Source organism: Cercospora beticola, chromosome 2 (assembly GCF_033473495.1).
Source record: "Cercospora beticola chromosome 2, complete sequence".
NCBI lineage: Eukaryota > Fungi > Ascomycota > Dothideomycetes > Mycosphaerellales > Mycosphaerellaceae > Cercospora > Cercospora beticola.
In genome coordinates this window covers 1554887-1577627 of record NC_088936.1, presented here as the reverse complement: position 1 = coordinate 1577627, position 22741 = coordinate 1554887, and the positions used below count along the sequence as shown (strand labels likewise).

Genomic DNA, 22741 nt, shown 5'->3' with positions numbered 1-22741 from the left:
GCGATTTTGTCGCCGAATGTCTAGCAGCCGTCGGTTAAATCATGTTGCAAAGCAAATTCGAGTCATTCAGCAGTCGATGCATTTCGTTGTTCAGCAGTAGTTTTGTTGAATGAGCCCAGGACCCGTAAGCCCAAAGCACAAACCTTTGCGTTCCACATTTTCATGGACACGTTCGCAAGCTTGCTGTAGGAGAAGATCGGCGCTGGCAACAAATCGCTTTGTAAGAGTGCTCAGCCACTGCAAGAAGCTCGATGACATCTCTAAGTCTACTCTTGTGCTCTGCAAATCGCTACGAGCAGTCATGTCTACCAGTAGTTGACTCAGCCGTTGTGGCGTGATTCTCATCAAGCGTGATCACGTCCTATCCTGACTTGACCTCCTCGGGTCTCCTTGTTCGATCATCGAGGTATGTAGCTTCTTGACTTCCGGAATGATGAGACTCTCAATCTCTACCGGCGGCTCTCTACTGTCCTCATCATCCGTAAGTTGGCCGTCCTGCAGTTTTGCAGTCCCACTCTTTGCCCTCCTATTCATTGGTACGCGAATCCACTTCTCGCCTCCCTCTGCAGAGACGAAAAGCACCTCATGCTTGCGTGTGTTGAGCAGGTTGCCGATCACGAGGTGATGGGCATACTTCTTGAGAGCATAGGCGCACTTCTCGGACAGTAGAGGAGGGTCGGTCTCAAGTTTGAAAGAGATAATCATCGCTCGCGGCGCCCAGCCGTCGACAAGCAATTTGAGGAACTTGGGAACAGGATCTAGATCGATCTTGAGGAGCTTGCCTTCCATATGAGCTGCAGGCTGCTTGTCGTGCTCCCCAGAGTCGCCATTCGGCTGCTTGTTGAAGTCTTCAGAACTCTGGATCTTGTGCTCGACCATTTTCTCAGCAGGCACGAAGAAGTCTGAGACCGCTGCTGCGAGGTAGAATAAAGCATTGGCGCCCAGAGGCTGCATGAGCATGGCCAGCTCCCGCAGATTCCAGAGGTACTCATTGACTGTGACGAAGGGCAGCAAAAGTAGCGTGTTCTCTTTCTTGGCCGTTCGATACCGCTTCAAGACGTCGCCCATCTGTTGCTGATATCGCGACTGCACTGCTACCGGCCCATCCTCGGAGTACGACATGTAATCCAGAAAGCAATTGGTACTGTGGCTGTAATGGCGAGAGTACGGCAAGAGTGAAAATTGGCGATGCAAGAAGATGACTGCATATCCATTTTCCAGGAAGTATTCGGCAGAGGTCGCACCTCTCGTTCCGGCAGAGAAGTTGTCAATGAAACGCACAGTTTGATTCTCCAAGGGAACTGTAGTACCACCAGATGTGACCAGGGCTACGCGCCTCCCGGCATCAGCGTGCTGTTGTATGAAGGTTCGAGCCAGAGTTGAGTGCCGCTCCAGGTCATGAGGTCTGGGGTTGACGTCGAAGTACTCCATGGCTGGTGGCGTTGAGTAGCGTGCAGCTACTTGTGGGCAGCACCTCAACTGAGCATATATGAGTGAGGCGGTAGCTGACTCTCTTGGCTGGTCTCTTATCACTGGTTCAGTCAAAGTGCTTGCTTACAAAAGCAAGCAACAGTGATTAGTTTGTCCGGGGACTTCTCAGCGTCGCCAGAGGTACGGGTGAGTCTGTTATCCCAGCGGCAGCACTCCACACCCAGAGACAGTGCGACAGGTCGGGACGAGCGATGATGGTCCCATTGCGCCGAAGTGGACGTTCGGAAATGTAGTCATCCACCTGTCAGTATTGATTCTGCGGCGTGAGGATTGAGAACGATGTCGGAAGCAGTTTCTCCGCTCCGGGCTCACTTTCTGCTACCATGCCAGCTTCACAGACATACTCGCGACAACAATCTATACGCCACCAACCGATATCACCGCCACTATGCCGCCCAATCCAGCGACGGGCGCGAACAAGGACACCCCCAAAAGCAACGACCGTAACGAGTACATCCCATCCTTCATCGCAAAGAAGCCGTTCTATATCGATGATTCTACCGTCTCGTCCGATGCCGATTACCTCGAGCATCAGCGTCTGCAAAATGATTCGCAGAAGGAGAAAGACTCTCTCGCTGCTGCGCAATGGTACAATCGAGGAGCTGTCAAAGGCCCGGCAGCGACCAAATACCGCAAAGGTGCCTGCCAAAACTGCGGATCCATGTCGCATAAGGAAAAAGACTGTCTGCAACGGAAGCGGAAGAAGGGCGCGCGCTGGACCGGCAAAGACATTCAAGCCGATGAGGTAGTGGGCAAGGTGGAACTCGGGTGGGACGCAAAAAGAGATCGCTGGAACGGGTTCGATGCAAGCGAGTACAAGGAAGTCATCGAGGACTACGAGGCTGTCGAGAAGATGAGGAAGCAGGCTGCGAAGAATGACGGAGAAGGGGAGGACGAGGGTGCAGAAGAGGGAGACAAGTACGAAGCCGAGACAGATATGGGCCGTAAACAGGCTACATCAACACGAAATCTGCGATTACGAGAGGACACCGCGAAGTATCTTGTCAACCTCGACCTGGAAAGCGCAAAGTACGACCCAAAGACGCGGAGCATGATCGATTCTGGTGGCGGCGATCCGAACAGTCTGGATGCCGACGATGGCTTCGCGGGCAAGCAGAGCGGCGATGCGGCAGAGTTTGAGCGAGCACAGACATATGCCTGGGAGACGCAAGAGCGCGGCGATAAGGACCGGATACATATGCAAGCCAATCCGACAGAAGCGCTACTTACGCGGAAGCGGAAGGCCGAAGAAGAAACGCAGAAGGCGGAAGCGAAGAGGAAGATGCTGGCAGACAAGTACGGAGTACAAGACACATCTTCGAAGAAAACTGCCGCGAAACTTGCTGCCGCGGGCGTAACGAGCAACGAACGATACGTCGAGTACGATGAAAGAGGGAGGATCAAAGGCGAACCAGAGAAGAAGGAGAAGAGTATGTATGCGGAAGACGTCTACATCAACAACCACACGTCGGTCTTTGGCAGCTGGTGGAAAGATGGGCAGTGGGGCTATCAATGCTGTCATAGCATCGTCAAGAACAGCTTTTGTACTGGCGAGGCCGGCAAACACGCCTTTGAAGAATCGGAGCAGTTCTCACGAGGACTTGCCCTTCCTTCTGCTGAGGAGTCGAAAAATGCCGAACGAGTCGACCCAGATACTGCGGCGCAGGAAGAGGAGCGCCAGGAGAAGCATGTTCCGAATGGCGTTGATCGCCCGGAGAAGCAGAATCAGGATGAGAGTCGGAGGAGAATGGAAGAATTGAAGAGTGGTGTGACCGAAGAGGAGATGGAGAAGTACAGGAGAGAAAAGACGAACGCGAATGATCCGATGGCGAAAATGCTCGGGAAGGACGAGTTGCTAGGTATGTAAAAGTGACATACTGGAAATAGGCTGACGAAGCGCTCGAAGGTCTATTGATATTGAGCACTCCGAACACATTTGTTTTTTCCCCGTCGTCGAGGCGCCTGATTGTCAGCTGCAGTTTTGGAGAACCGTGCGCATCTCCATACAAGTTCGATCGACTTTGACTTGTGAATACCAGCTCGCCACTGCTCGTAGAGCCCGACCTCGCTCATCGTCTGTTCTGCGCGTGCCCATGGCATGGCTGCGAGATTAGCGCCATCATGCATCGCTTCGACCAATCCGCTGGACGATCTGGTTCACAAGCTCCTGGCAATACTTGAGAAGGCGTCTGCTCAAGTCGTGCAGTCGTCTGTGCGGGGCTTTGCTTGACTCGTGTCGCTGTGCTCTCACCTTGTGTGTCGCGCATACCGTGCGTCTGCATCTCCCGCACCGGAAGACGACATCCGCATTCCATCTCATCTTGCGGTATACTATTTGCTTCGTTATGCAACAAGTTTATGGCATTCAGAATAGCGCTCCACGCCTTTGTCGACTTGCACGACAACTGCCGAACGGGCGAGATTAGGTGAGGCCATTACCGCAGCTGCCAGCTCGCGGAGAATACCGACGTGATACAGTACCACTTCCACAGGAGCACGATAGTGAGCTGCACTAGGCTCCGTGCATCAAGCTGAAATTTTATTAGCACTCGTTTCGTGTTTGCGGTGCCTGGCCAGCAATTGCTCGCGTCTCAAGCAGGCCAGGCTTCGGCTAGCAACACCACGATTGGTATCTTCTCGCGTTGCGCGTACAAAACGACAAGAAGTCATGCTCCTTTGGACGTCTCCCGGTTCTGGCCTGAGTTGTACTGGACACACGTGAGCACCCTGGCCAGATCGACGCCACGCGAACGCCTCAAAATGCACTCCACAAACTCTCCCCGCATGTCGCGTTGTACACCCAGCTCTCCCTCCTGAGCCACTCTTCTCATTGGACCAATTCCTACACATTTCCACGGTCGACCAGAAGTCGTGCATACACTTACCTTGTCCGGGTAAAGGCACCCCACAACCTTTCTCTCAACCTCGCTTATGGAGTCTGGGCCATGCAGCAGGGCTTGTCTGCCACGTGCGGTACATCGCGACTTCTTGCACCAGACCACACGGGAATCTGATCTAGACGCGGAGCCGCAGCGGAAGAGACCAATGGCCACAGCGACAGCAGCGGGAAGCCTGAGTCGAAGCTGTCGAGACGTCCTATCGCAGGATATTGCCGCGAAGCCACACATTCGTGAATAGTGAGACTCCGCACGTGTGGCTCACGATAGATTGAAACGGAGTCAGAGCATATAGGATAGTGCTATCGCGTCTCCTTCGACTTCCATCTCTCGCGTTATCCCCTCTGCTCCTCCTTTTTCACAGCAGTCATGGCGACATACGACGAGAAGACTGCTGGGCAGAACCTCGAGCAAGTCGAGACGAACTCCGACAATGCCTCAAATCACTACCGTGCAGCAGGCGGCCTCGAGAAGGTCGAAACCCACGAGACCCTCGTCGCCGTCGATATCGAGAATCACCAGGCCTTCAAGGGCGATGACTCCGATGGCAAGGTCGCGTGGACAGTCAAGAAGATTCTTGCTGCGTGCTTCTTGAGCATGCTGTACACTGGTGAGCTATTCCGACTGCTTGCTGCTCTAATCGCACGCGCTAATCCTTAGCAGGCTCTCAAATTCCTCTCTACTTCACTGGAGGCACACTCAGTTTCATCGCCAAGGACCTCGGTGCTGCTGATATTATCGGATGGCTGCCAGTTGCCAACACCTTGGCTATCGCTGCTGTGTGCCCCTTTGTGGGTTATCTGCAAGATCTGTTCGGAAAGCGGTAAGCCATCTCCTCCATCTCCCTGTTGATGTCAGCGAAAGTTGGACATTGGACGCTTGCTAATGTTGTCATCGACTGCAGATATATCGCCTTGTTCGGTGCTATGCTTCTCTGCATCGGCTGCATTGTGCTCGGAACTGCTCACCAACTCGGACAAGCGCTCGCCGGTATGGCTTTGGCTGGCGCTGGTGCAGGTATCGGAGAATTGACTGGTCTTGCTGGGTAAGCTGAAGGTGTTGAGGACAGCGTTTGCGCAAGGCTAATGATACGCAGACTTGCCGAGACTGTCCCAGTCAAGCAACGAGGTTACTCTCTTGCGGTTTTGACCGCTTTCGTCCTGCCGTTCTGCCCATACGGTAAGACTAATTTCTCGCTGCGGCTGATCCACACGCTGACTGTGACCTAGTCATGTACTCTGAGCTTTTTAGCACCCGCGGATCCAACCCAACCTGGCGATGGGGAATCTGGATCTCCCTCATCTACAACGGCATTACCCTTGTCGGTCTTGCCCTCTTCTACTTCCCACATGCCCACGTTCGTGCCGAGGGAATGAGCTTCGGTCAAGTCGCCAAGCGCATTGATTATGTCGGCGGTGCTCTCTCTATCACAGGTCTCACCTTGTTGCTCGTCGCTCTCCAGGCAGGTGGCTACACACACCCATGGACCAGTGCCTACACCCTCTGCATTCTCTTCTTCGGCATCGGCCTCCTGACAGCCTGGGTCGTGTGGGAGTGGAAGTTTGCTAAGCACCCCATGATTCCAAAGGAGTTGTTCGTGGGCCAACGTGTCGTCGGCTTCTCCTTCGCAGTTGCATTCGTTGCCGGCATGAACTTCTTCAGGTGAGCATCAATGCTGCATATTCTATCTATACTCGATGCTAATTACTCGCAGTCTGCTCAACTTCTGGCCACTCACCATCTCTACCGTATGGAGCGCCAGCCCAATCGCCATTGGCTGGCGAGGTCTTCCAGTTGCCTGCGCGACTGCATTTGGTGCCATCTTCTGGAACGCACTCCTCAGTGTTTGGACCAGCGGCATCCGCTACATCCTCTTCCTGGCTGCGCTGATGCTCACTGCTTTCGGTGGATCCCTTGCAAGTATGAGCCCTGACAACGAGTACCAGTCCGTGGCTCTGGCCTCTTTCGCTGCCTTCGGTCTCGGTGGTGTTATTGTCCCAGCTGCTACAGCAGCTATGATTGCCTGCCCCGACGCTTTGATCACCACCTGCGCTGCGCTGTCGCTCTCCGTCCGCGCTGTCGGCGGTGCCATCGGATACTCGATCTACTACAGCGTCTTCGTCAAGAAGCTTACAGAGGTTCTGCCTGTCAAGGTTGGCACCTACGCCGTGCAAGCCGGTCTGCCATTGCAGAGCGCTGAGGTTTTTGTTGGCACCTTCTTGACTGCTCCAACGGAAATTACCGCTGTGCCAGGTGTTACCCCAGGCATCCTCGCTCAAGCTGCTTATGGCGCTCAATGGGCTTATGCTGAGGCTTTGCACCTTGTCTGGTATGTCAATTTCTCCCTTCGCATTCACAGAATCCAACTAACAGAAGCACAGGTACGTCAGTATCGCTTTCGGCTTCTGCGCCATGGTTTGCGCGCTGTGCATTCCAAACACGAAGAAGTTCCAGACAAACAGAATTGCTGTGGCCTTGTAAACTTGGTCGGATGTGCTGTAGATCAGCCAGCAAATATTGTTATAATCGCAGTAACATGCATTTCGACGTTGCGCGGTAACCAAGCATTTCTCGTTATGTGACATTCATGGAGCGTGGCGTCAAACAAACCGATCGATCGATGCTGAGTCCTCAGTTGATCCTCGAGCACTCCTCCATCCTGTCTTAGTGGGCCTGCTGTGGGTCCATCGTCTATGACTGGCAACCTCAGGGCGTGCCAAGATCTGAGATCCTGTGTCCTTCAACAATCACATTAGTCATCTTTGCTTGCTGTGGGTGGTGCATAGAGCTCCCCAAAGCTCATCCTCAACTTTGGCTCTCCACAACATCCTGCATTCTCGTTACATTTACAGCTCGGTCCAGTCTCGCGATCTACGAACAATGACAGCACCCATCGAGATCCGAGAAGCAACCCTAGCAGAAATCCCTTCCCTCACAACAATCGTCAAGAGATCTTTCCATCCTGTGAACCCATATATCAAAGGATGCTTCCCGGATACGCCGGCTGTTGCCAAATGGTGGACCCGAGTCTACACGGATGAAATCAATGCAGAATACTGTCATGTTCTCATCGCCTACGATCCCTCAGCAGAACTTGCCACCAGAGTCGTTGGAGTCCTTTGTCTCCGACTCATGCAAGCAGATGATCGTTCAGGAGGCTTCATGTCGCAATATGAATTGACTCCAGATCATGATGCATCGCTACTTATACCCGCTGTCGATACCATCATCGAAGGACGGAAGAAAGCTTTCGAACCTCCTGGAAAATATGCTGGGCAGAAGAATTACCTCCTCGAACTCTTTGGCGTGGATCATGACTACAAGGGACGAGGCTTTGCGAGGAAATTGTTGGAAGCTGCAGGGAGAATAGCTGATGAGGCTGGGTTGGTGACTTTCGTAGAGGCGAACGCGAAAGCTGCGCCGCTGTATGTGAAGCTTGGGTTTGAGGACCAAGGGAGTGTGGAAATGCCTGGGTCGAATGGGTATATGGAACACTTAATGATTAGACCGGCGTTCTCTAGATGAATTGCGTGAGCACTATTTGGCTCGTGACGACCCTGATGAGCAGGGTATACCACGGATTCTCAGAGATAGTTGAGCTGATAGCTCTGACTCTGGGAACTGCCAGCGGCATGATTTTGTCCGTGGTTACTCTCGATGGCAGAGAAAGAGTTATTTGTTCGGAGAAAGGCGAGCTGGCCACATGCCTCCAATAAACCTCTGCGGCACCATTTCGCTCTTCTTCACTCTCAACGGCAGAGAAGCTGTTCTTTGTTCGGAGGAATACAGGCTGTCCAAATGTCTCCAATAAACCTCTGCGGCGCCATTTCGCTCTTGTCCAACCCCGGAAGCACACAATCATCATCGGTTCCGGAGAGAGGTGGCCGTTAGCTTCTGTCTCAGACAAATGTATGGAGTATTATTTTGCACTTGGCCAGCCCAGTGAGCACACAGACCTATTCATGCTCAGAGAAAGAACGGGTGAAGTAGCTTGTCTCAGAAATATATCTGCAGCGAAATCTTGCACGTTTCCAACTCGTTTGGCGTGGAGCTCGATATGAAGCGGAGAAAGACGACTTGGTAATGTTATCTCGAACAGAGCTCCGCAGGCTGATTTTGCGCTTCTCCAGTCTCGTTGGCACAGAAACCCCGTTTGTTTTCAGAGAAATATCACCTGCACATTTTGTCTCAGCAAAAGGGCTGCAGCGCGATTTCGCCCTGGGCCAACCTCGTTCGCAAGAAAATGCCTTTTGAATTGGAAACGAATGATCTTGAAATGTTGTCTCGAACAAATTTTTGCGGTATAATCTTGCTTGTAGTCAACCAGACGGGCTCACAGCGCTCGCGATCGTCAGAGAAAGGCAAGCTGGCACTGTCATCTCAAATGTATCTCTGCGGCATAATTTTGTTCTTAGCTACCTCGACGAGCTCAGAGTGCTTGCGAATTTCAGAGAAAGACAAGCTGACAGCTTTATCTCGAACATGCCTCCGCGGCATGATTTCTCCCGTAGTTAACACGATGAGCTCAGCGTGCTCGCGATTTCCAGAGGCAGGTGAGCTGGCAAGATTGTCTCCAACATACCTCTCCAGCATGTTTTTGCTATTAGTCAACCCGAAGAGCTCAGAATGCTCGCGGTTCTCAGAGAAAGATGAGTTAGCAATATTATCTCGAACATTCCTCTGCGGCATAAATTTTCTCTTAGTCGGCCCGCTGAGCTTAGGGTCCACGCTGTTCTCAGAGAAACATAGGCTGGGAACGTTATCTCGAACACAATTCTGCGGCGTCGTTTCTCTCCTGGTTGCCTCCGATAAGCTCAGTGTGCCCGCGATTTCCAGAGAAAGACGAGGTGGCAATGCCAGCTCAAACGGACCCTTGCAGCATAATCTTGCACTGTGTCACCCTCATGAGCATACAGCTGTCTCTATGTTTAGAGAAAGATGATTGCGGAATCCGGTCTCGGACCAGCAGCGTCGTCATTATTCTACGCTGAAGCAGACTGACGAACTTTCCAACCTGTTCGAACTCAGAGAACACAAACTCAGAACATGTCTCCGACCGCTATCTGCTGGGCTATTCTCGGCGAAGCCAAGCTCATGAGCGAAGCGCTGCCTGCGTCGTCAGAGAAGGTATCTCGCGTGGCGATTGCTCTAAAGTTGACGATGACAGAAGCGTGCGGAGGTTCAGAGACAGAGACTGTACCAGCCAGCAAGGGAAAGCAGAAAGGTTGTTGGTCGACAGCTTTGGATTTCATCGTCCAGAAGACTCGCAACGGCCGTCTGTCATATGCGAAGAAGAGACAGCGAATTGTTCCCGTTTCAGTGATGAAGTGAGTCGCTTTTCGGTGTTGGAAACACGGCCGTGAGCTTATAGCAGTGTGACCAGCGACCTATGGTATCTGAATCTCCCATGTTGGACCACGGAGAAGTCAGTATGAGTTACAATATACCTGCAACTGTGCACGCTTTTGTGTGAACAAAAGCTGCAACTTCGTGTTGCCGCATGCTGCTTGAGGGTATACAACGATGCAATAACCGCCCAAAAGAGCAATCACTGGTCTTAGCCGGACCTTCCGATCCATCCTAATCTGGAGTTCGACTACATCTTAAAGCTCATGCGCAAGAGGTCCTCGCACGTGTTATGAGAGCGACGGCTCCGTGCGGATCCAAGAGTCGCTAGTGAGCCCCACAAAACAAAGCTTCCAGTCTCGGTAGCGAATAGAGAGTGTCAATGAGATATGACACTGCGACTGCGACAGAGAACGCTTTGCACTTCGTTGGCACCTGAGCTCTTTGTCCATTTCTGGACGTTTTCATCTCGAAGTTGGGCTCAGGAAGGATGGAATCATGGTTGAGAGGTACTGTAGCGGTATCAGCACGTCCAAAATCGAGAGCATGGAGCCTCTCGCAGAGTACACTCCAGAGAAGACTTGCTTATTGATGTACTGGGGCCAGACAACAGGCCACTTCCACGACCAGTCCACCGCCATACAAATGAACCAATACTTGGCGACGGCCGGGCTCTTTCCTTGGAAGCAGTATCAGTTTTGCCCGCTTCGCCAACAATGAACTTCTTCGAATCTACGTGACCCCAAGGAAAAGATTCTCACGAAGTTCGTCCGATCTTCGGAGCTCGTTCTTTTCGCATCGTCCTTGGGAAAAGAGTAGCAGTTTGATGTCTGTCATGTTGAAGAAGTCGGAAGACGAGTAATGAGCCATATCCCATCATAATGTGTATTGTATGACTTGTTCTCCAAAACGTTCTTTCATGTCTTGCTTGATGCCCGATCGAATCCGACAAGCTGGCGGAAGGAAGATTTTGTGAGGCACTTTCATGCTCCTGTCCAACAAGTCCTGGAGCGAATTTCGATTCAATTTTCGTCTTCATGCTCCACGCGACCTTTCTTCGAATTCAAATATCGATTCCTGACATCAAATAAGGAAGAACTTGGGGGGCGGTCTAGAGCATCGAGAGTGATGGTGGCCGAGTAGTTGTTCTGACTGCATAACCGCAGTGGGAATTCATTTTAGCTTTCATTTCTTGCATCCGACATGCTGCTCGTCGGTCGGGGTGAAGCTCGCGGGCCCTCTGGAGGAGAAATTCTTCCTTGATAGAGTCTTCCAGCTTCTTGGAATCCGTGGGCTCGAGTTCTTACTCTCGCTCGTGATTGCGGCCGTTCCATTCTTGCAAGGCTCGGATTGCTTTGCATCGAATCACCCATCTTTACCTCCGTTGGCATAACAAGGTCTTGATCGTCAGAGCCACTTTGTCCCAGGCCACGAGTCTCTGATTCAGGCGCGATTGTCATGTTTCCATCTTGCCTCTATTGGTTGGCTTCGAGATCCTTTAACTAGAGGAAAAGAGTCTGTACCGGCTATACGTCTCTGATTAAGGCGCAAGAGTTACATCTTAATCTTGCCTCTATCGGTTGCCTTCGCGACCCTTTCACTAGAGGAAAAGAGTCTGCACAGGCCGCACATCTTTTATCAAGGCGCAAGAGTCAAAACCATGGTGCGAGCTTGTGTATTTCAGGCTTGCCTCGCCACAGCACTTGTGTCGGCGAGCATCCTTCCGGAAGCAAACGAGGGAGCACGAGAAATATCAAATCACTCCGCGAAATCGTACAACAGACGCGACAGCTGAGAACAATTCCGGTGGTTTGGTTTCGCTTGAAGTAGAAGTGGCGCCCTCGCGCGCTACAGTTTCCGTTCTCGGTGCTTAGTCGAATCGAAAATGTCGCCTGCTGATGAATCGTGTACTTCAAATCATCGCTCACCGCGTTTCAAAACAAGCTGAGCGGCTCTAGCCTTCGTTATCATACTCTGCTCGCCCTTTCTTCGAATTCAAGTACCGACTCCTGATGACGTGGTAGTTCAGCAGCGACTCGATTGAAACCTCTAACAGAGAGGTTGTTGATCTCACCTCTCCTCAGCCCAGGTCATTGCCGCCCATGCTGCAAGAAACGGCGGGATGACATAGAGTGCTTGTCCACTGCTTCGTCTAATCGTATTCCGAAGGCCAGCGACGATGCCATGATTCCATAAAGCGAAAGTAGGACGATGTTGGTTTCGTCCAAGAGTATACGTGATCTGGCCTTTCTGCTTTGGAAGCTCTGTTCGGTACGTCAGGTCTTGCATTCGTGCTGGAGGAAGTACATGGAAGGCGAGATATACTGTTATGACCCCAGCATAGGACTGGAAAATGATCGGGTCCTTTGAGGTCTGGATTGTACTCGATACCGCCGGCGCTTGTGGACATCGCTGAAGTGTTTATGGTGTTCGCGGACTGGTTTTGGGACCTCGAACAGGCTCGCCTTGGACAAGTTGAGCTATTTAAACATGCCCTTCTTCCTGTTGAAGGACCACTTCCCATGGCACGTGACCGGAACCGGAGGGTTTGCCCATCCGGTGGAGACACCCCTGGCACGTGCACAGACGTAGGAGCGCGTCGAGCGTGAGATCGCATCAAGCCCAGAGTATTCGTGACCGACCACGAGAATGTTCTGCCCATCAAATCCGGAGACAAAGATGAAGTAACGTCATTGTCGGGTCCTTCAGCCAGCTGGCAAAGTGTCCTGTTCTTGAACGATCTTCCCTCCCGCGCGAGCTTTTTTCTTGCCACCCACTCGATTGATGCCCAGCTCTGGCAGCTCGTCCATGATGTCGATCCACTTGAAAGATTGGCCAGAGTCTCTGCGGCGCCATATGACGTTCAAGAAATCTTCATTACGAGCGTGGACCACAGGCGTTATGCCATCCACGTAGACCGAGATGTCGCGATTGATTCGCTCGCGGTCAGCCGGCCATGTCTCTATTGCTGCAATGAGGAAAGGCAATGTGACGAGACTCGGAGGTTCGCCTGACAATGCCGTCGCAAGATCAAGATCCGCAAAGATGCTTAGTGCTATAGCATGTGCCGTTTCATCATCTTCGCCAAACGGGTGGCGCAGGCGATGAATGAAGAGCTTGATGGCAGTTTTGTACACACGAACTTGTGTCTGGATATGAATTGCTTCCGTCGAAGTAAGCTCGCCCAGAACTTCCGGCGAGAGAGGAGGGTGCCACGCTTCGATCCTCGTCAGAAGGTTTGATGAACGAGCTTCCACGACCCCCGTCGCATCAATAGAAGCACTTCTCGATGCCAGAATCCCACATAGCTCATGTAGAAAGCGGAAAATTTCTGGGCACAACCCCGCCAAGATTTCATATCGAAACGGTTGTTCGAAACGCTCGGGCATGTTGAGTATGGGTACTTGCCCTAGCATGAGACTGTCTTGTATGTCGAGGGCGATTTGTGAAACGACCACAGGATGCATAATCAGATTTTTAGCACTCGCGCCGAGCTGCTTCAAGTGTGTCAATATGTACCGCCTCACAGGTGCATTGTTCGAGCCAAGTACACAATGGCCATGGAGTAAGATCATCACACCCAGCCAGAGCCACGGCACAAAAGCTTGATGGTCTTGCGGTAGCTGCCATGAGCTGAATTTGGCAAGAGCACAGGTTCCCTGGCGAATGTTCTTCTCGTACGTGTAGCCAGGCACTTCAACCCCAAGAGCAGTCAGGTACGAGCCATAGAGTGAGAGGAAGCCGTCTCGAAGGTCATCGTAATTTGTAAGCAGACATTGGACGGCTTGGTGAAACATTTCCTCTCCAATTCTCGGCGCGACCATAAGATCACCGACATCCTGCGGCTCCATGTAATTGACGAGCAAGTACTCGTCCGCGGGATCGAGCCGTGCGGAGAGAAGTCCAAAAGGGGGCAGCATCGGGGAAGGCTTGGCTGCTATCGCTGTAGCTCGCTTGCAGATGCCACGTTGGACTGGTCGATTTCTTCGCGGACGGCCTGATTGGCGCATAGGTCGATCGTCTGTACACTTCTTCTTCAGCCTACAGCAGCGGTGGCAGTCGGAGGTGGCATCCGGGTAGAAGCATTTCTCCTTGAGAGCATAGCAGGAATCGCATGCGCGGCGTGCGGTCGTAGGTTCATTCCTAGGGGCACCGGCAGTTGAAGATGGAGGCGATTCGCGTGCCGCCATGGCTCAAGATTCGGGCGTATCATTGCGTTGGATATGTTGGTGTTGTGGGCATCGCGACCCTGTCTGCTGCGCACGCGACATGGAGCCGACCGACCTCCAATGACGCAGCAGCTCTTGCTCCTCCTCTTCCATCTTCCACACTGCAGGTTCTAGAAGCTCAATCACCGCCCATCTGAACACTCCAAGTACACATACCACTGTCACCACCGCCTGCATCGCTGTTGCCGCCCACCATGCAGCGCATCGAGCCCCGAGCGGACCCCGCTGCTGAGCCCCATGACTCGCAACAACACTCCACCACGACCACCACCAAAACCGCCCTCGAACAACGCGGCGGCTGGACGCTTCCCTCCGGCTTCGCCAGCACCGGCCGCGAGTCTCACACGCAATCTTTCGAAGAGATCTACGGCGTACCCGAAAACTTCCTCGAAATCGAAGTCACCGATCCTCAAACACACCAACCTACATCCAGTCCTAACTCCCGCTACACCACCTATCTCATTCGATTGAGCACCAATATCCCGGCCTTCAAGCTCCGACGGTCTGAAGTGCGAAGAAGATATTCGGACTTTGAAGTGTTCCGCGATCTATTGGAGCGCGAATCGGCGCGAGTTAGTATTCCGCCGCTGCCTGGCAAGGTCTATCTGAATCGATTCGACGATGCGGTGATTGAGGAGCGAAGGAAGGGACTGGAGAGATTCTTGAGGATTGTAGTGGGGCATCCGCTTTTGCAGACTGGGAGTAGAGTGCTGGGAGGATTTGTGCAAGATCCGAATTGGGACCGCAATGCGTGGTAATTGTCAGAGGACAAGAGCATGGAGATATCAGATCTCGGGAGGGAGAATGGAGAGCCCGTGCAAATAGCGGGAGCCAGGCAAGAGGAGTTATCGAGTGAAAGGAAAGCGAGGCTTTTATCTGATGGGACAAACATGAATGAGAGACGAAATGTACGTGTTATTCAAGCGAGCGTTCAGTTTCGTGATTTACTCTAGGGCAAGTCTAGTGGCAATGCACATTTTCTTGCCGCATGCATTACTGCTTCCACGCAGATTTTCCGCTTCAAGCCTCATGGAATACTGGTTTTCAGGGCTTGAGCACTTCCCAGAGAGATGGGAGGGGCATGAGCGAAGGTATGTTGCCATATGCACTGAAAACAGAGACAGCAACATGCCATGGTGCCTTCTACTCTGCGGTCCCGTTGCGTACTAGCATCGTTCAACTCATTTACCCATTCCATAGTGCTGTGAAGTTCAGGATTCTGTGAATAAGGCTCCAGCGTTCTTGATAAACACGCTCGGCTTCGCCTGCCTCGCTGATCCTCCTCAGAGACGATCATCAGCCGGGGCATAAACAAGTCCACTGCAAGACCACAGCCGCACTTCTTCCCAGCCCAGACCAATCTCGCCAACCCGAGAACCAACCTCGAACCGGAGCATGGAGCCCTTCCTAGGCTACGACGACTTTTCAAACCTATCAACCAAACACCATCGTGACTCACGCTGGAAAGACAAATCACAGTCCTCAATTACCAACGCAGTTCAGAAGCGGATCCAACCTCACGCTCTCAAAAACCGGCAAAGACATTCTCTCCTGTCAAAACTCATTCACAAGCCGACAGACGGACAGCATCGACCTCGAAGTTGGAAAGTTGGAAGAATCTAATCGTCAAACTTGCTCCCTCCAAGAAACCGAGCCAGGACATCAAAGAGATCTGTTCAACACCTACTTGGCCTTATTGCGCCCATCTCTGTCTCCTCAGAGAAAGACAACCTGAACCCAACAATCAACATGTGGGCGAAAGTACTACTTGTAATCTTAGCACTCTTCGTAGTACCCGTAGAAACTACAATTTCAACTGAGCAAGCAACACGAATCCATATCATTCGTGACCAGACCAGTATAAGTTCCACGGAAATGGACGATTTCATGAACGTCGTGCTCGTGGGACCCACGTTGATCAGGCAGGGTCCCTGTCTCAAACTGGCCGGCTGGGTCCCAGATCCTCGTGCAGCTGTATCGTGGCAAATGTATGTATGTCTCGTCTCACAAGATCCGTGGTCGCGTTGCCTCCGTTCCTGCACCTAATGCACCGGTGAAGACGTTCTAGAAAGGGTTTTGATGATGAAGTGTACCTCCAACCCGAGCCTGACTCCAATGTTATGTTCAAAGGAAGGGTAGCTAGTGAGGCGTAGGAGTAAGTGTATCACGATTCTGAGTGGTAGTGTACGCAGCGGCACAATGCTGATGAAACCGCATGCGATATGAGAGGGAAACAACGGGATAATAACTCACCGGCAATGGTGCAACAAAAAGGAAATAACGAACTTTTGCATCGTGAACTGCACAATGACAGAAAAAAGCGTGCTTGAAGAAGCATTTCATTCATTCGCCCGAATGCGCCTCACCCGAGCCTGCCGGTAATGGCTTTCCTCATGAATGTTTGATTTGTAGTGTCATCACCGATTCCTATCCGGCAGACCTCTTTCCAGATCTTCAAAAGCCTCGTCTTCCCTGCTGACAGGCTGTTGCGAAGCCGGGTCATCATTCACTAATGTGACAGCCTGCTCTTGCACATCGACCTCGTCTTCTGTATCATCTCGATAAGGTTCATGAGCATAATGTGAAGGGGTCGAGGCTGCCGAAGATGATGCCCCGTTCCTCGCAAGAGAGCGAACGACATCACCTTTGCATATAGGACATGTGCGGCGGCGGGTGGTGAGCCATGGTGTGCTGTGAAAGGGATGTCAGTATGTTGTCGTGAATGATGGTAGTGACAGGCAAACTTACATGCACTCGGCATGGAATTCGTGACCGCAGGGAAGACTCATCACTCTGCTGACGCCATCGATGTATTCTTCCAAGCATACTACGCACTCTCGTTGTTTACCGCCGTACCGCCTTCGCCACTCAGCTAAACCTGCAGCACGTTTCTCTTCGATTTGTTCAAGTGAAGGTGAGGCCATACTGTCCGAATGAGAGCCACTGCTTTGTGGGAGGTCAGACGCTGTTCGTGCTCGCGGGCGTGAGCGTGTGCTGATAGGTCGCGAAGCTGGAAGAAGAGGTGTTGTTGCACTGGCTTGTGATGAAATGGAAGTCGTGGAAGCAGTGGAGCTCGGCATAGTCTGATATGTCCGGACCGGTAATCGCTCAACGACAGACTTTGGTGCCCGCCATCTTCGTCTGCGTATACGTGAGCGCAGTAGAAGAAGTGCATATACCACTGTCAGTGTCACGAGAGGCGACACAACGAGCACCAATAGTGTGTCAAAGAAGGGCGACGAAGACATCGAGGCTGGCGAGAGGGTAACCCACAGACCCTCATGATGTGGCGTGCCCTCCGCAAGATGAGGTTTTCGGTGTGAGTCGGGTTTCGTGGGCTGCTGTGAGTTCTGCTCATGGTGTGCCGGAAGGCCAACAAGAGGTTTGTGTGATTGCTCAGGGTGGTGATGACCGGCACCGAACAAACGTCCGAACCAGCCTCCAGATTCTTGTTGCTCTTCAGCATGTAGCATAGGTGCATCTTTCTTTGGTTCCGTTTTCTTCGGACTGCCAATATCGACGGCTTCATGATGACTTTCCCCATATTCTCCACTGCCAGGTGTGATGCTGCCGCCTTTGAGTGGCGCCTCCACTGAAGTGCTTTTGGGTTCTGCAATCGCACTTGAGCGAGACGCGTCATCCTGGAGATGCTGTTCTTTCTGTTCGGCGACCATATCTGGATCCCGCCAGTCCTGAACACCGATGACAAAGCCGTCATCAGAGCCAACTTTCTTCGTGCCAGCGGACTCTGAAGATGATGGTGTGATGGAGTCTTGCTTGATAGCTTTTTGATCATGCAAGTCGTCCTCAAAATCTTCTTGCAGCACCCAGCCCGGTTTTCCGCTACTTGGAGGACGCCTGCTGTCAGCGCTGTGGGAATGACTGCCAAACAGCGAAGCAAGCCAACCAGTACGTTGTCGCTGCACCTCTTCTGCCTTGTGCTGCGCTCCTGAACCTGGCTTCGCCGCACCGCCTTGCTTCTCCTGCGTTGCAGAAGTGGCCTTGCTGCCGGCAGCTGTAGTGGTGAAGTTCGGTTTGTCTTCTGACGAAGGCTTGCGAGATGACGACTTCTGCCCGAGCGCTGGAATCACGATCTTTTTCGACTCAGCAGCACTCTTGCCACCCGCCGGCATCAGGCTTGACAGGAGCTGTGCAGTGGTGTACGAAGTGAATAGCGAGGGAATCGTCACGTTTGACGTGTCTCCGCGTGCGTACATGGTCACCAGGGGTCCACCTCGAATATCGTCTCCGACAATCAATGCAATCCCCCCTCTGCGCTGTACCCATTTCACCTTCTCCAGAAATCCACAACCGCCGCGGCTGAGCAGAACGACCTTGCCCGCGATCTCAGCACTTTCCTGTAAAGACTGAATGTCGGCATGGGTGGGCTTCTTCGTACTGCCAGCCGAGTTCCCGTTCACGTGAATGCCGTCTGATGCCGGAAGTGGATGGTGTAAATGGTCATCTGTCCCATCGTCTTCTGTGGGATATTCCTTCTCTGGCTTTTCTTCGTCTTCGTCCTCCACAGGATAATCTCTTTTGCTGTTGCCTGCCAAAGGTCCCTTGCCTTCCGGTGAAGAAGTCTCACTCTTGCTCTTGCTCTCGCTGACGGGCTTCTTCGCAACGATCCAGCTCCCGTCATCCCATCCCGGTACGTCGCTGCAGCCTAATTCACCTGCAGCGCCCGCGCCAGAGCCTCCTCGCCCCAAGTGGTCATTTCCAAAGCCACTTCCAATCCACAATTGCCCGCTCAAGCTCTTGGCGGGTAGCAGTGGCCCAAACGCTGCAGGTCGGGCCACAAAATTCGTAGAATTGTCGTCTGTTATGCTGATGATGGCGCTGGGTGGAAATAAGCTGGACGGTGTTCGCCAGTTGAAGTATGCTCCCAAGCCCCCACGCTCTTCTTCGAGTCCGTCATCACTGTGCCAGGGAGCCACAACGACGAGAAGGAGGAATGCAACGATGCAGGTTGTGAGGGTGAGAAGGAAGCGGAGGGGTCGCATGGTGAGTGTTGTGCTACGGAGTCGCGGATGTCGTACGTAGTCGGTCGACACGCGACCTCGCCGCGACAGCGATCACGTTATCATTCGCGGTCGAGGTTCAGGATTGTGGGGTCAAGGAGTGTACGATGGCGAGGTGAGCGTGGTGGTAGCAGGCTGGAGGTGGCGCTGATCAGGGTGCTGATGATGTGTCGATCTGCTGCTGGCGGACCGCTCTTTCCTGGACTCGCTGTGCAACAACGGCCGGCCTCGGCACACAGGAATGGTTGGCTTGAAGGTGAAGGGGAAGAGGGAAGAATGTACAAGAAGAGGTGCAGCGGAGAACAGGAATAGGAACAGGAATCAGCATGATAGGGGAGCTCTTACACACTTACGTCCTTGCTTGTCGTGGTCATGGAGGAGGCCTGTAAAACTCTCATCACGTGCGAACGGGCTCGCGGACCTCATGACAGTGAAGAATATGGCAGAACAGCGCGACATACATATGCACACTCGTCTGCTGATACGCACGTCATGTCCCATGCTGCACGACACTGGCAGCCCCGATGCTGGCGTCTCACGTAGAGCAGGAGATCTGCCTTCGACATGCCTGAGGCGATCCACGACGCTGAGACTCCAGTGTGGCGTGTGTGCCAGCAGAGCTGCGAGATCCTTGCCCATGCACACGCCGCCGTTGGTGACGACAGCGATTTCTTCCCAAACGCGTGGTCCGACGACATGTGGTTGTTTCGAGATGCATTTTCGTTCGTGCACATCTTGCACAACACCCTCCGCATTCCGCGGCCACCACGTTCGCGAGGAAGCACATTTCCCTTGCGGCTCAGCAACAGAGCCAGTACGGATCGGGAGCATACGATGAAGGATTGCAGCGGGGCGGCATGCGCGCTGCAGGTAGAATATCGCGAACTCCCACCCTACTGCACTCCGCAGACGCCCTCCTCTACGCTTCGTCTTGTCATCATCATTGCACCTGTCGCAGCTACACGCACCTCGCCCGTGGCCACTGCCGCCGTTGCTGCTGAGCGAAATGGCCGTTGCAGCTGCCGATCATGCCGTGTGGCTTCGCTGGGTGGCTTCGATTCGCTCCGTCTAACGGTTCGCCTGTGGGCGTCTGCTGGAGCGATGGCTCCTCCGATCGACAATCCGCCTGTGCCGCTATACGAAAATTGGATGGCCGTAAGCCGATTCAGTGTAACGCATACCGAAAAAAGTGAACGCGGTCCAGCACCAACAAGCTCAAAGCATGTCGGCAATTCCACTGCGCACAGTCGTCACTGCGCACGGCGTGAGTCTTCAGCTGCTCCCTTTTGCCAAAAAGTCCTTCAGCCTTGCCTGATCGACTTCTTTTTGCACATTGCTCTTGCGTTCCAGCGTGTGTTGACCTCGTGGCACCCATCTCCTCCCGTCTGCGTGTCTCGATCTTCTCTCCATCATACCTCACAGCTATCACATTGACCTACACCCTTCGCACGAGCCTGATATCTACGCGACATTCATCACAGCATACACCTACGGCATCGATATCCGCGCACACGAGCGGCCATCGGGCTCGACTACCTATCACACAGAGCTCCTCTACAGCTGCATTACCGCCCTCCGATAAAATGGATCCCAACAAGACCTTCGTCTCCGTGCCAGGTCTCGGCAATAAAGAGGAGCCCGGGCATCTGAATGAACACAGGCTGCCGTTCATAGGATTTCTGCCAAATCGAGTTCGCAACCATTTCATCGCCATGGTCGGCGAGTTTATTGGCACCTTCCTGTTTTTGTTCTTCGCCTTCAGTGGGACACAAGTCGCCAATGCCGCAGCAGCTGGAGCGAATGCTGGCAGCGAGGAATTGAGTCAAGTGCCCAATGCTCCTGTGCTGATGTACATCGCTCTGGCTTTTGGTTTCAGCTTGGCTGTGAACGCATGGGTATTCTTTCGTATCAGCGGAGGTGAGCATCAGGTCGAACCAATACAAATGTTATGCACGAGCTGAACGATTGCAGGTCTATTCAACCCAGCCGTCACCCTCGGCCTGGCAATGATCGGAGCGATCAACTGGGTGCGAGCGCTTCTTACTTTCATCGCTCAAATACTGGGTGCTATCGCTTCCGCAGCGGTCGTGTCGGTCCTCTTTCCTGGCCCGCTTGCCGTCTCGACGAACCTGAGCGCTGGCACTTCGCTTGCTCGCGGATTGTGTGAGTGCCCATCACCGCAGCTACACCAAAACTCAAACTGATGGTTCGCAGTCATTGAGATGTTTCTCACCGCCGAGCTCGTCTTCACCATCTTCATGCTCGCTGCCGAGAAGCACAAGGCCACTTTCATTGCTCCGGTCGGCATTGGCCTCGCGCTTTTCATCGCCGAGCTCTCCGGCGTCTTCTTCACTGGTGGTAAGTCCTCTCGTGGCCGATACCGAGATTCGGGTTGTTCAGCTAACACTTTTCCCGCAGGTTCCCTCAATCCGGCTCGCTCGTTCGGTCCTTGCGTCGTTCTCCGCTCCTTCCCCAGTGCTCACTGGATTTACTGGCTGGGACCAGCTCTCGGTTCGCTCCTTGCAGTTGGATTCTACCGCTTTGTCAAGGTCTTAGAGTATGAGACTGCAAACCCGGGTCAGGACTTCAACGAGCACGAGGCAGAGCACTTCGAATTCGATGAGGACAATGCAGCAACTGGCGCTGATGTGGCTCGACCTGTTCCAACAGGTCTCAGTCCCATCAACTCAGCTGCCAGCCGGGACTCTGCACAGCAAATTCCAGGCTTTGGTGACCGCCTTCCGCAGACGCCTCCTAGCACTGGCGTCCCGAGCGCCCCCAATGTCCCAGGGCCGGCCACATCCCCATCAGCCTCTGGTGCGCCGCTGACCCGTAGCGAAAAGAGCCATGACGACGTCGACCTGTCGAAACTTGAGAACGGAATGCATCCGGGTTATGGTCGCTAGGACACCGGCAATAGAAAAGAGCAGCCCGATACTCGAAGGAAGAGCGACAGTGATACGTTCAGCACTGCGAAAACACCATCGTTGAATGAGATTCCGCCGACACCCAGCAAGCTGCCCGGGGAGATGGTCATTGCGGGCAAGCCGTACGTGCCTTCAGTCAAAGGCGACGAAAAGCGAGACGCCATGCCAGCGGCCAAGGAAGAAAGGCATGATGCTCCTCCGAGCAAGGACGACAAGCGCGACCCTGCACTTCCAAAGGATGAGAAACATGATGCTTCAGCAAGCACAAACGAGAAGCAATCTGCGGCACCGCTCAAGGCCGAGAGTCGTGACGCTGCACCACTCAAGGACGAAAAGCGTGAAGTTCCGCTGAGCAAAGCCAAGGATGCAGGGAGCGTCGCACCGGCAGGTGCAAATGGGAAGCCTACTCTTGCTGTCCCATGAATGATTTGAGCGCTGTATTAGTATACTAATGATAGATACGAACACATGATACCCCTACGATTATCTTGGACACCGGAAGCCTTCACATCCTTTGCATTCGATGGTAGGTGAGACGATTGCGATGTCATTTGATGGACAAGTTCGCATCGACGCTGAACACCTCCGACCGATACCGAGCAGCACAGGTTCACATCACTGACTTCCCACTTGTGCGCCAACGATGCACAAGAGACCCCAACTGCCATCGGCTCTGTAGGCCACACCGAGTCTAGATTGGTGGGGATGACATATCTGAGGCCGCAGTCGTCGGACCCGTGGTAGAGTCTTGGGTCGAATTTTCTGGCGTGGTCCTCATCTTTTGAGTTTCAAAGGTACTTGACAAGTATTAATTGAGTGAGCTGCATCAC

At 53.1% G+C, this 22741-nt stretch overlaps 9 protein-coding genes across 9 annotated transcripts; 6 read left to right on the top strand and 3 right to left on the bottom strand.

Moving 5' to 3' along the window:
• Nucleotides 1–354: 354 nt before the first annotated feature.
• Nucleotides 355–1431, bottom strand: RHO25_002640 (uncharacterized protein; the record flags this gene model as incomplete). Its single annotated transcript, XM_023598202.2, has 1 exon — nt 355–1431. One exon carries the CDS (start codon nt 1429–1431, stop codon nt 355–357), a length of 1077 nt encoding a protein of 358 aa, XP_023455418.1.
• Nucleotides 1432–1879: 448 nt separating this feature from the next.
• RHO25_002639 (uncharacterized protein) lies at nt 1880–3516 on the top strand (the record flags this gene model as incomplete). The annotated part of the gene is made up of 2 exons (XM_023598201.2): nt 1880–3350; nt 3398–3516. The coding sequence occupies 2 exons, from the start codon at nt 1880–1882 to the stop codon at nt 3514–3516; spliced, it is 1590 nt and encodes a 529-aa protein (XP_023455413.1).
• A 1241-nt stretch (nt 3517–4757) lies between these two features.
• Nucleotides 4758–6869, top strand: RHO25_002638 (uncharacterized protein; the record flags this gene model as incomplete). The annotated part of the gene is made up of 7 exons (XM_023598200.2): nt 4758–4998; nt 5052–5211; nt 5293–5433; nt 5485–5567; nt 5618–6050; nt 6103–6717; nt 6770–6869. 7 exons carry the CDS (start codon nt 4758–4760, stop codon nt 6867–6869), a joined length of 1773 nt encoding a protein of 590 aa, XP_023455414.1.
• A 399-nt stretch (nt 6870–7268) lies between these two features.
• Nucleotides 7269–7913, top strand: RHO25_002637 (uncharacterized protein; the record flags this gene model as incomplete). The annotated part of the gene is made up of 1 exon (XM_023598199.2): nt 7269–7913. One exon carries the CDS (start codon nt 7269–7271, stop codon nt 7911–7913), a length of 645 nt encoding a protein of 214 aa, XP_023455415.1.
• A 4526-nt stretch (nt 7914–12439) lies between these two features.
• On the bottom strand, nt 12440–13924 carry RHO25_002636 (uncharacterized protein; the record flags this gene model as incomplete). The annotated part of the gene is made up of 1 exon (XM_023598198.2): nt 12440–13924. One exon carries the CDS (start codon nt 13922–13924, stop codon nt 12440–12442), a length of 1485 nt encoding a protein of 494 aa, XP_023455416.1.
• Nucleotides 13925–14157: 233 nt separating this feature from the next.
• SNX3 (Sorting nexin-3) lies at nt 14158–14721 on the top strand (the record flags this gene model as incomplete). Its single annotated transcript, XM_023598197.2, has 1 exon — nt 14158–14721. One exon carries the CDS (start codon nt 14158–14160, stop codon nt 14719–14721), a length of 564 nt encoding a protein of 187 aa, XP_023455409.1.
• A 1659-nt stretch (nt 14722–16380) lies between these two features.
• RHO25_002634 (uncharacterized protein) lies at nt 16381–18966 on the bottom strand (the record flags this gene model as incomplete). The annotated part of the gene is made up of 2 exons (XM_023598196.2): nt 16381–16654; nt 16712–18966. The coding sequence occupies 2 exons, from the start codon at nt 18964–18966 to the stop codon at nt 16381–16383; spliced, it is 2529 nt and encodes an 842-aa protein (XP_023455410.1).
• Nucleotides 18967–20567: 1601 nt separating this feature from the next.
• Nucleotides 20568–21890, top strand: AQP7 (Aquaporin-7; the record flags this gene model as incomplete). The annotated part of the gene is made up of 4 exons (XM_023598195.2): nt 20568–20901; nt 20956–21147; nt 21199–21342; nt 21403–21890. The coding sequence occupies 4 exons, from the start codon at nt 20568–20570 to the stop codon at nt 21888–21890; spliced, it is 1158 nt and encodes a 385-aa protein (XP_023455411.2).
• A 123-nt stretch (nt 21891–22013) lies between these two features.
• On the top strand, nt 22014–22334 carry RHO25_002632 (uncharacterized protein; the record flags this gene model as incomplete). The annotated part of the gene is made up of 1 exon (XM_065602283.1): nt 22014–22334. The coding sequence occupies one exon, from the start codon at nt 22014–22016 to the stop codon at nt 22332–22334; it is 321 nt and encodes a 106-aa protein (XP_065458355.1).
• Between the last annotated feature and the right edge of the window lie 407 nt (nt 22335–22741).